Here is a 12,672-nt window from a genome sequence, read left to right as displayed (position 1 = left end):
AAATTATCTGCCAATAACATCCTACAACAGCGATTTGGTTGTACTTTCGCGTGAAACAATAATAGAAAAATTACGCTAATACGTAATTGTCTGTCTGCTTACACGATGGCGCACCAGCTCATTTCTATGACCTTGTTATCCATTATCTGAATGAAAAATTTCCTAACCGCTGGATTGGTTGAAGTGGACCTCAATTATGGCCAGCTAGATCGCTTGATATGAATTCCTTTGATTTCTTTTTGTGAGGATGTATGAAAGTGTTTGTTTATGCAAAAAAAAATCATAAAATGCAAATTAACTTTTACAAAGAATCACGTGGGCCGTAGAAGAAATCAAACCCTAAAATGCTATCTTATCTGTAACTCACCTGCTTAATGTAGGAATAACTTATGCTATTTTGTTTCGTTTCGTTTGAGAAGTTTAGTTTGTTTTTACAATTTTATCGACTTTTCGTTTTAGGCTAAAATCTTGATTCAGTATTTTTTTCTATATTGGTATGTATTATTCTGCACTAAGAATACATTATCTTCTTGCACTCCTACATAATTTTATTGACTTTATTTACATCAGTTTACTCAGAATAAAATTCTCCATGGATTTAATCAAAAAGTTTTATTTGTTTATTGACAATTTAACAAAGTTAAATAATATGAATACGTATATAATATGAATAAGACAAAATTAAAGCAAATGAAGAATGATTAATTACTTTTCATGCAAAAAGACATGGCCATATGCCGTTTGTCTGACTGGTATAAAAAAATACAATGATAATGATAATATTTTATCCTGATAAAAAACAGATTAGTATAATCCTAATACTTACCATTATACGAGGCTCGACTGATAAAATTTACACGCTAAAGTGCTACACGGAGACAAAAGGTACTATTGAGTTGGGCGTGGCAGCACATGATAACTAAAATCCCCCTCTACAGACCTGCGATAATGCGTTGATATACGTTAACCTGTTTGTTTTAAGTACCAGGAGTCGAGTACGGTCATATGTTAACACGCTTAAAACAGCGCGTAGTGATCGAATTTTTAACAGCTGAAAATGCGAATCCTACAAATATTTTTCATCGTTTAAAAACGGTTTACGGTACTGAATATGTTGACAGGAGTAATGTGAATAGGTGGGCGTTGATGTTTCGCGAATGTGAAGCTGGTAAAGCGACAATTAAGAACGCACCTCACAGCGGACGACCAGTTTTTGTGACTGGCGAGAAATGTCGAAAGGAGGTGGACGATTTGCTTCAAAGTGACCGGCGAATCACCCAGCAACGCGTCGTTATTAAGTTAGGCGTATCTAAAGAACTAGTAGGCCACATCATCGAGCGATTGGATTACCGTAACATCGGTGCACGATGGGTAACGCGCAAACTGACGGACGAACACAAATAGCGTCGTGTCAAATGTTCTTTCTTTTTCAGTTTAGCCTCTGGAACCGCCATAAGGTATTACTTCAAAGTATGAATAAGGATGATGTGAATGAATGTAGTTGAAGTGTAGTCTTGTACAGTCTCAGGTCGATCATTCGTTAGATATGTGGAAAATTGAAACCCAATCACTAAAAAACACCGGTATCCACGATCTAGTGTTCAAATCCGTATAAAATTAACTGCCTTTACTAGGATTTGAACCTTAGAATTCTCAACTTCGAAATCGAATGTTGTGTCGAATGTTACGAAGAACTTTTACAGCGCTATCGTGCCGAAGGAAACTACTATCGAGTGTTAATACAATTTTTTTTTTTTTAATAATTAAATTCTATTATCGTTGTTTCCGATACGTAAGCATCTTTTTCAAATAGAAACTCAAGTTTTCTAGTTTTTACTATTCAAAATCTCCGTGACGTTTTGCTCACAAAAAACTATTTATTTAAATGACATCTGTTTAAATAGTAAAACGGTAATCTATTTATCTCTTTAAAGAGATAGATGGTTTAAATAATGGTAATCTCTTTAAATGGCGCCTTTATTTAAATTATAATGTTGAATATTTACCTATACAATATTATTTTATATGGAGTAAAATTTGGCATATTCATTCCCGATACTGTTGACGAATAACACAGAATCCCACGTACGGAAAATCAAATTCATGAAGCTCTACTATCATTACTACCTATAATAAAAATTGAGTTAACCTGATTTAAAATTGAGTTAGAGTATAAATGGTGAAAGGTCGGGCCTTCAACTTTCTCCCCGTAACCGTTCTGTTTTTTTTTCCAAGGGATTCATCTATAGCTCTTGGTTTCCCTCATCAAAATCAATTTTTTTTTTTTTTTTACTTGGTATCGCTACATAAGCTTGAAGTTTGTGCGTGGGATATGAAAATGTAACTTATGAAAAATTTCTAAATCAAATTTTTTTCGTGTCTAATTGAAACCTAAACCATCTGAATTTCATTTCAATTAAGCAAACCAAACCAATTTCTTTAAAAACCTATTATGCGACGTATAAGTACTTTAAGGTATATAAAATTAGTTTCTAGGTCCTTTGTGTGCTTAATTATAACCTCCAGATTCCAAATGTAATTTGTTATAAGGCTTAGTCTTGATAAGCCCAAATGTGTTTTTTTATAAACAGTCTATTAAATTTTTCTAAATCTTGATTAGTTATATATTTCTTTACTTTTATTGCAGAGAAAGCCATTTTTTGGCTTTTATAATCAGATTACAAAGCTGCTTTTATAATCTTTCAATTTTGCCAAAAGTGGTATGTGTTCTTTAGATGGTTTCGTTTAAAAAAAAAAAAAACAATTACTCGCTAAATTACAGGTTTGTTGTAATTTTTTATTTTTCCTATTTTAATATGTATACTGTAACTGTATATATTACATGATATACTACAAAAAAGGAAGGTTAATTTTTTTTTGTAACTCCACCTTATTTAACCCACCGGGTTAGTCTAGTGGTGAACGGGTCTTCTCAAATCAGCTGATTTGGAAGTCGAGAGTTCTAGCGTTCAAGTCCTAGTAAAGGCAGTTACTTTTATATGGATTTGAATTCTAGATCGTGGGTACCGGTGTTCTTTGGTGGTTGGGTTTCAATTAACCACACATCTCAGGAATAGTCGAACTGAGACTGTACAAGACTACACTTCATTTACACTGAACATGTCATTCTCATTCATCCTCTGAAGTAATATCTGAACAATCATTTCCGGAGGCTAAACAAACAAAAAACTCTACCTTATTTTTTTCTTTGTAGGTAGATTTAATAAGAAATCTTCTACCTATTGTAATGGGTACCATGATTAGACTTCTGGAAAATTTCGACATATCTTCGCGTTTCACATCCACCAGACCCCAAAACCACCGTCAGCTCAAACGTTTTTATATAAATTTATAAATATTTATATTTCACTTTCTTATGGTCACGGTAACTGCCTTAATTTTGCGCCAATTACTTTTAAATTTTTCCTTAAAAATGACTCGTCAGAAAATCTCGATCGAGTTCGTTAACGGCCAAAATCGGATCATGGGTGTGGTCATGGGGGGGGGGGGGGAGCTTTTTTTGAAAAAACAAAATTCGCTATAACTTTCTTGTTAGATAAAATATCGAATTCGTTTAAAGTTTCTACAATTCTTTGGATAAGGGTCTAAAACTTATGTAAGTAAATTTTTTTGATATCACCAACCATTGACCCAGGGGGATGGAAAAATTGGGTTTTGAAGACAAAAAAAAATCGCCCTTAATACGGCGTAGTAATAATAGGCGTAATAATAGGCATAGTATCGAATCGGTTTAAAGTAGTCAGTCGTCTAAACATTACCTAAAACTTTTTTCTGAAACAATTTTGATATCACCAACTCTTACGGCAAGGGATGACCAAAATATTGCTGGAATTGTAAGAAGTTGGGGCTTGTGGTATGCTAAACACGGAAACTTTTTTTCACATTCAATTATTGTCGTATTGAGTACATTTGAAGTTTTTCTTAACTTTAAGCTGGAAATCTTTTTTATCCCCTACTTATCACCGGTGAAATCTACTTCCGTCTTCCGGCGTGCCGAAAAGGATTTTATTTTCTGTTTAGCCTCCACCGTAAGGTATTACTTCCAGAGGATGAATGAGGATGATGAGTGTAAAGGAAGTCTAGTCTTTTACAGGCTCAGGTCGACCATTCATTCCTGCACGTGTGGTTAATTGAAACCCAACTACCAAAGTACACCGGTATCCATTATCTCTAGTATTCAAGTCTGTATAACTCCACTTTACCTGCTTCGGTTTTCTTATACCTGTAAAGGATATTATAATGGTAAAATTGAGACAAAGACTTGAAGCACAAATATAAATTATCTGAAAAAAACTGGCCGAGTTGATTTCTTTGAAAGAATAATGTTTATTATGAATTATGAAAGTTTACTATGAGGGTGATTATGAATCTTCCTATGGTGAACAGGATGAAGGTTTGAATATTCGTATTTCTGATGGTGAGGTATGTGGAGAAAGGTTTTGGTGCTGACATTCTACAGCTTATTCGGTTCGTTGAAGAAAGAAAACGAAAACTACTTCACCCCTCATTTTTTAAAATTTTTTGCTAAGAATGGGATATTTTTTAACCTTGGGAATGGCTTTGCCATCTTTGAGAATCATTAGTATCTCATTTTCGTTTCTTAAAACACTTAACGGTTATGAAAACTAATACATGTGTATTCTAATATCTAACTTATCGTCATTTCCTTTGTTATCGGATATCATTGCTTGTATTTTTTTTTTTAATGGAAATCTCTTTCCTGTAAGTATGAGTTACGTAGTTGTTTAATTTCCAGTTGCATAGTTTTTGTTAAACTTAGGCTTCCTCAGAGTTTGATTCCACTTCCATCTGTCCAATACCGCTTCTTACAAATGATAAATCTCATCATACTCCACTTTCTGTATCCATTTTTAAGTAGGAATACTTCTTTTTTTCAAGTTTTTCATTTTTATTTGAAAAATACTCTTTAATGATCACTTCATTTACCACCTCATTTATTAAGTCTGGCTGTAGTATTCGTGGTGATTATTAAATTTAAATTTCTTTAAATTATATTTGTTTTTGCAAGACTGATGACAACAATTTAAATAAATTAAAAATTAATATAATCCACCTTACCAGCACGTCGATAAGTTCTCTAGATCTTTCGGCTTACTTGGAAGCCATCATCAGGAGTTAAAATTAATGCATTAAAGTCAAAGTTTAAAAATCAACTTTCGTAGGACCGGGATAGTCATGATTTTTTTTAAATTTTAACTATGATTTTTAAACTTTAACTTTAATGCATGCATTAATTTTAACGCGTGATGATGTCTTCCAGGTAAGCCGAAAGATCTAGAGAACGTATCAGCGTGCTGGTAAGGTGATAAGGTGGATTATATTAATTTTTTTTATTTAACATATCAGCGGTACCATGTTTGAGAAATTAATTATTTTAATGTGTCCTTTAACAACAACATGATAAAACTTCTGTTTTTGATTAATGAATAATTCATCTCTTTTTGATGAATTTACATACCATAACCGAGGATATCCAATTTGAGGGCGCTCGATATAAATGAGAATTAACTGACTGCGTAAAACGATAAATCTACCAATTAGTGCACTTTTTGTTAATTAATTGTTGCACTTAATCATTCTTTCTCCTTATTTTTTCAACACGGGATTTTGATTAGATTTGACAAAATTATATCGATTGGAAAATATTATACAGATTTTTAATATTGTATGCAGTAAATTATACATAATATCAAAATCTTGTAATTTTTTATTTACACAAAATGCTTTTGCTAGATGATTCAATAAATTAAAAAAAAAAAAAAATCAATAGATTGCGTAACTGATTTGAAAGCCGATTTCTTTCCATTAATAAGATTAAATCTTAGAAATGATTAAATTGATTTTATCTTTTTAGTTTTACAGCTCATGTCTTCATAATATCAATGTATTAGAAATGTCAGCTTTTACAGATGTATTAATTTTATTAAAAAAAAAAAAAAAAGTAACTCTAATGTTGCACGCAATGGCGAATATACATCGTCCCAAAAGTAATCGAAGAATTATCCATGTGGATGAAAATCAGCATATCAAGACCTTGAAAATGCAGACGATATTCAGTTGACCATCGCTCTGTTTGCCTTAACATGAAAGTGATCATTATCATTCGCTTTATGGCTGATACATTAGAAAGATTAGTACGGATACAATTATATACAATTATAATACTTGTACGTTAGTAAAGTGTCATTTTTTATTTTATATCATGTTTGTTTATTAAATGTAATATTATATAATTATGATATAATCACAAAATATTTTTATTATAACTTATCGATGAGTTTATAACTTTATAACATGCTTCATAAAAAAAAAAAAAAAAAAAAAATGTGGATTTTTTGCTGAAGTTTTTATTTAAAACATTAACGACTTAAAAAAAAAATAATCAAAAGAATCCTCAAAACCAACAAAATTTTACGCCCATGTGAAACGATGATAAAACTAAGTATGTTTTACTAATTTTACTTTCCTGTCTAGATAGCGCTATAGCTCTACAAGAAAAAGTATTGTAATTGGTCCGATTTGAGAATATCCGTTTTGATACCTAAGGGACCCAAAAAACCGGATAGAAATTTTCCGAATGTTAATGTTCGTATGTACGTGTATTCGATATTTGCCTCTAAATCACCTTATTTATATCTCTAGAACTGCTGGAACGATTTTTACTTGATCAGGTTACTTTTATATGTGGGGTATTGATTCCATTAAATTTTCAATTTAAAAGGTCAACGGGGTGAGTTTTTTAGAGCGAGGTCACCCTCAGTATATCGAGATTTCGCGTAATTAAGATCATATTTTTCTTAGGTACATTTGTTAACAATTAAAAAATAACAATATTTGTAAAAAAAAGGTTTTTGTAAAATCGCATCCCCACCCCAAAAATGCTGTTGTATGCTATGTTATGAGGTCACAGATGAGCGGTAGAATTGCAAAAATAAATAATATTTAAAGTGTAAAAAAGCAACTCGGTCTGGTTGGGTCTCAAACTTGATTCTCCGGTTGACTCGGTGCTTCGTGCGTTAAACCTCGCGGCTACACCAGTATGCCGACCTATAAGCGAAATTTGTTCTATGTGAGTTGTATATTAGATTAGTTTGTGCCGACCGTCGCCTTTAGTACCGCCACACCCTTGCAAATTAAATACGGATATGCGCGCGCACTTTAGTTAGAATCATTGGATTAAATAAACGAAAAAAAAATTATATTTAAATAGCATGATAAATAATAAATATTTTTAATTAAATTGTGTGTGTAAGCCGTGCATCAGAAATAACCCAGTGACGGGAAATTCCTACAACTGCGTTGTAGGTTTTTTGTGGTTAATGACCGTAATAATCGATGACAAGTAAAATAAAATGTATTACCGTGGTCAAAATTTTAGTTTTCTTTTAACTTATTGCAATAATTTCCTAATATATTCATTATAATATTTTATTATTATGGTTACATTATATTAATTTTATTATTATGGTTAAAGTATATAATATTATTTTTGGTTATTCTTCACAAATTTTAATAGTTCATTTCATTATTAAAAAAAAAAACAAATTATTATTATTACTACAACATTATTATTTCTTTATACGTAAGTATAATAAAATGTATTTGATATTAATTTCGAAATGGTATTGCTGTAAAATTATGTAGTTTAACCCTTTTATTTTAACCAATATAAAATCAATGTGAATTTTTTTATTAAAATTGTTGAAATTTATCTCAGCATTTTGTTTTTTTCTTTTACATAAAATAACAATAATAATACTATTGTCTGGTTTTTAATAGTTTCGACTTTAGTTTTTTCTTCTATGCTCTCTCTCTTCTCTCTCTCTCCCCCCCCTTTCCTCTTTCCTATGGTTGTATTCTATTCTTTTTATTCCATTACTTGTCTAATAGAAATTAATTATTTAAAAATATTGAACTTTTCCGCTCGTACTTTTTTGTTGAACTCAAGTTTTTTCATATCTCTTTGTTAATTTTGTTACAAGAATGAAAAAATGAATGGAAGTTGTTACTGACATCGATTTGTAAATACTCGTTTATAAATTAATCATCGTCTCTTTTACTTTTTGAAAATCGATAAAATTCTACTACTCTTTTTTCTGATCTAATAAAACTTGAAAGATTTTTTCTATTCATTCCGTACTCTCAACTTCGAATCATTTATTTTTGGTTGTGTTCCTTCTATTCTTGACTATTATATAGTACGTACATAACAGAGGAAATGTATTGCTGTATATCTCTCCCTCCGGTTAATATTAACCTGTTCAAAAATGATAAATTTATTGTTAAAAAATTGCTGTTGAAATGTATGTGTGTTTTTCTTCATTTGGCTTTATAACACAGGAAAGTTTTAACTTGCAATGATGAAGTCCATTCAGATTACTTTTATACATCTAAGAAATTGTTCCTATCGTTTTTTTTTTATGTGACGATGATGGAGGTGATGTTTAAACATGTAATATATTTATAGGGATAGTATTTATGAAAATCAATACATTAAAGTATATATTTATTAATAAAAAAAAAATTATCATCTGAAAATAACACATGTAATAATAATTATGATCCAGTTAAATAAAATAAATTTTGTTAGCGATCAAGACCGGCTTAGATTTTTATTTATTCTTTCAGGAATCAATTAATCCACATTACGATCATTGATGCTGGGACTTCAAGAAGTGGTGAAGGGAAAATTTAATATGTTTTTCTAAATATCCGAAAATAATGGTTTCATACAGGGTTCCCATAAGGAAATGGAGAAACTCAGGATATATTCTACTAGTGAATATAATGAAAAAAATATATATATACACATAGAAACGCTTTGTTCTCAAGGTACGGCTAGCGAAAGATTTTGCCCGGATTTCAGCTCTTAATAAAAAGAAGCCGTACTGTAATTTTTGGGACCCAAATTAAGGAGCGAAGTTTCTTATGTAATTTTAGCTGGGAAATAGGATAAAACAGGTCTTAGAAGTGTAACTCTAATAGTTTTTTAGATACCCGACGTAAAATACAAAATTCGGTGTCGAAAAATAAGTTTCTTTTAGGTTTGTAGTAAAATAGCTTTGTTAAATGACTAATAAATGCGGAAGATTTAGTAACAAAACGTATAGAAAATTCAGTTCTCAGAAAATTAATGTAAATACATCCAATAAAAGTAAACCGGGTTTTTAGTGAAGTAAAACTCGTATTATTCTTTCTGTACCTAATAAACATTATACTTAATATTGCAAAAAGTAGAATAAAGGAAACGATAAATGGTAACAGAATAACCAACCTCAGTCACAGTAATTGTTCGAAATTTTCCCTTCTTCACAATGTTCAAAGAACTCTGCCAGACGTAAAATATTTCCGGTTTTCCGGTGGCTTTCCGTGTCATCTCAGGATTGTTTCGCATAAATTCAATAGAATTTGGTATTTTAGTGAGTAACTCTTCTTTAGGATTAACGTTTTGTTAGTATATTATCGCATCTCCCGTATGGTTTTCATTGAAAACAAATGGCCCCAGAATACTTTCAATAATTTGAAATCTATGTTGGAAAACTAGTTTCCACAGTACCATGTGGATTCTTATCGCTTCATAAAGCGATGATATTCTATAAATGACTATTTGTGAATTGAAGACTCCGTTTATCGTAAAAGTAGATTCATCAGTAAATAAAATTGAGTTAATCTTATCAGTGTTGTATAAAAGCCAATGAGAAGTTTAACCGCTGGGGGTAATCTTTGGCCGCAGATTTGAACCTTCTGTAGGCGGAAAGGATAAAGATTTTATTTCCGTTCGATGGCTACACTTCGTTTTTTGACAAATCATTGCGACATAAAATTCGCCTTGTCCTAGTGCCTGGGCTACGCTGAATATGCTGAATCATACGACGTTCTTCATTAACACGATGATATACTTGGCATTCAACAGAAAATGAACACGTCAGAAATTACCTTTTCATTCGTGAATACTGATACACCGAAGAATGGTTTAAAAAGAATTTTTATTAGGTACAGAAAGAATGATACGATTTTCTGTCTATTTTTCGTCTGTTCTGCTTCAATAAAAAATCTATTTTTAAAAGTTTTTTTTACTTTTCATCGGCTGTATTTACATTTATTTTCTCAGAATTAAATTTTCTGTAAGGTTTGTTATTAAATTTTACGAATTTATTAGTCACTTAAAAAAACTATAATACTTCAAACTAAAAAAAAACTCGGATTTAAGATATCCGACGATTACGTCGGATTTCTAAAGAACTACTAGAGTTAACAGTTCTGGGACCTGTTTTGTCCTATTTACCAGCTCAAATTACATAAGAAACCACCAACTTTACTACTCAATTTTGATTCCAAAAACTACAGTAGGACTTCTTTTTATTAGAAGAGCTGAAATACGGGCGAAATATTTCGCTAGCCGTAACTCGAAAAGAAAGCGTTTCCAGATATATTTATATGAACGTTTTTCATTATTTTAATCTATAGAACATTTCCTGAAAGTTTCTCCATTACTTTGTGGAACGCCTGTATTAAAAAATGAAAATATATATTTTTGTAAACTTTTTTTAAAAAAAATTCATTTTTTTTTTTTAGAGGGAATCGTTGTACAACAAAAACTGGCCAAGCTATACCAAGCTTTTGAAATACCCCACTCCTTTTCATCCTCTTTTGAAAAAAATTAACTTTAAAGCTATTTTTTCATGATTCACGTGAAATATGTAGTCTATGTAAAAATTGTCTTTAGGCTTTTCTAAAAGTTAGCTTTGTTTAATTCTCATTCTATTAGTATGTGACAAAAATGCTAAAAGGTTCATCAATTTTTTTGCCTGAAATTATTGTTATTTAAACCTAAGAAAACAAAAAAAAAAAAAAAACGAAATTGTGTATTAATGAGTTAGATTATTTTCCTTTTTTTATTCGTAGAAAAAGTATTTGAAATACTATAAAAATTGTAATACATAATCTTCGCAGTGTTATAAAATATTTTTCTTATTACAGTTTTGTAAGTATATATTTAACCCATAAAATTTGAAGAGTTTATATGCTTTTACTTAATTTATTGATGAAAGGATCAAAACAAAACCAAATTAAAGAAAATCTATAAAGTTTCAAAAAAGCTATATGACATTTATTTGATAAAACCATTGTTTTTGAAAATATTTTTAAAAGATGAAATTTTTTCCTATCCTTTCTGCTAAAACTACTGGCGCAGTTGATTGTTCCATTGATTCCTTGATTCTTGATCGAGTGACCCATGCTAGTGATACTTTAGACTTTGTGTAAAAGACAGTCACACAAACTAAGGTAGCATTTGTGAGAAGTCAAGTATCTTTGAATTGATGACATGTTTATTACCAGCAGTGTAAGTAAGGCATAATAATATTATTTTGAGAGCACAAATATACTCCTAAATTTGTTGTGTAAAAATTAAAATATAAGGTAAAATTTAGATATTTTTATTTGAATATTTAAAAAGTATGTACAAACAAAGCTTAACTATTTGTTTTAAACTTTTTACATGCTCCTTATGTCTTCAATAATTAAATAAAGTTTGAAAATAAGTGGAATTTATTCAATGTTTATTATTATTTTTTAATGAGTTATTGATTGATTTGTGCAGGATTTTATGCAAATATTGTTCATAAATATTCAACTTTTCGATACAATTCATTATAAAATTCTGTACGTTAGGGATAAATATTATACATTATAGTTTTGAAGACTAATGAAAAACAAATTCAATTTGTTTTTTATCTGTGACTGTATCACAGATGTGTTACCTTTGATCTTTGATGATCTTGTATCACAGATCTGTGTTATCTTTGTGACTGTAGAATAAAGATAACTATTTTCAGTAGAACATGTATGATTGTTTTTTAGTTAAGATTTTTGTGTCAATAGAAATAAAAAAAAGTACTTTATAACAATTTTTGAATGTTAAAATGATTAAATAGAATGCCAAGAATAAGCAAGTATTGCTGTAAAAAAAAAAAAAAACCGTAGCCCAACATATTTAGAGGTAGTTTACTCAATAAATTTATCTTTTAATCTGTATATTTTATTATCTTCAACATTTAAATGATTAAATAAAACACATACTATATGATTAGAAAGATATAAATGTTAGCAGTTGATAAAACTAACCTATATCTAATCATACAGAAGGTAATTTAGATATTGTTGATATGTTTTACTTTGCTGGCATCTTATCTATAGAGAGCTATGTGCTGCAAGAAGGAAAATATGGTAATCGGTCAAAAAATGGGATATGTGTTTTTATGCATCTTGACATTTTATGACCCAGGGGCTCCTAAAAAACAAGTGGTGAGAGAGGTAATTTTCATATATATGTTTGTATGTGTGTTAGCGTGTTTGAAGCTTAACTTTGGACTGGATAAACCGATTTTGATGAAAATTGACACAGAGACTCTCTGTATATGTGTATGTGGAGCAATTTGTTTATAAAATTTTGGTTTAGCACCTCTGGGGGTTGGGATAGATACTTTCCTGGGGATCAATTTTCCTAACACCATAAAGACATTTCACTAATACTATAAAGACATTAAAAATTCCTAACTTTGAAATAAGAAGGGATATCATTAGACATTTAAAAAGATAAAATTTATGAAAAGTAAATTTAGAATTCTA

The 12,672-nt window shown here is 30.2% G+C and overlaps 1 protein-coding gene across 2 annotated transcripts in view; it reads left to right on the top strand.

Moving 5' to 3' along the window:
• The window catches only part of LOC142327629 (cilia- and flagella-associated protein 298), a 467,369-nt gene that overhangs the window by 124,871 nt on the left and 329,826 nt on the right, over window positions 1–12,672 (top strand). The window contains exon 6 of one of the 2 annotated variants that reach the window (XM_075370836.1): window positions 8,671–8,735. The exons of the other annotated variant lie outside the window; for it this stretch is intronic. Within the exon in view, the coding sequence (XP_075226951.1) occupies window positions 8,671–8,700 (30 nt within the window). The 3' untranslated portion in view covers window positions 8,701–8,735. Of the gene's footprint in view, window positions 1–8,670; window positions 8,736–12,672 lie in introns of those variants that run through there. 2 annotated transcript variants of the gene reach the window in all.

Source organism: Lycorma delicatula, chromosome 7 (assembly GCF_047948215.1).
Source record: "Lycorma delicatula isolate Av1 chromosome 7, ASM4794821v1, whole genome shotgun sequence".
NCBI lineage: Eukaryota > Metazoa > Arthropoda > Insecta > Hemiptera > Fulgoridae > Lycorma > Lycorma delicatula.
The sequence above is the reverse complement of the archived record's forward strand: the minus strand, read 5'-3'. Positions and strand labels throughout refer to the sequence as shown.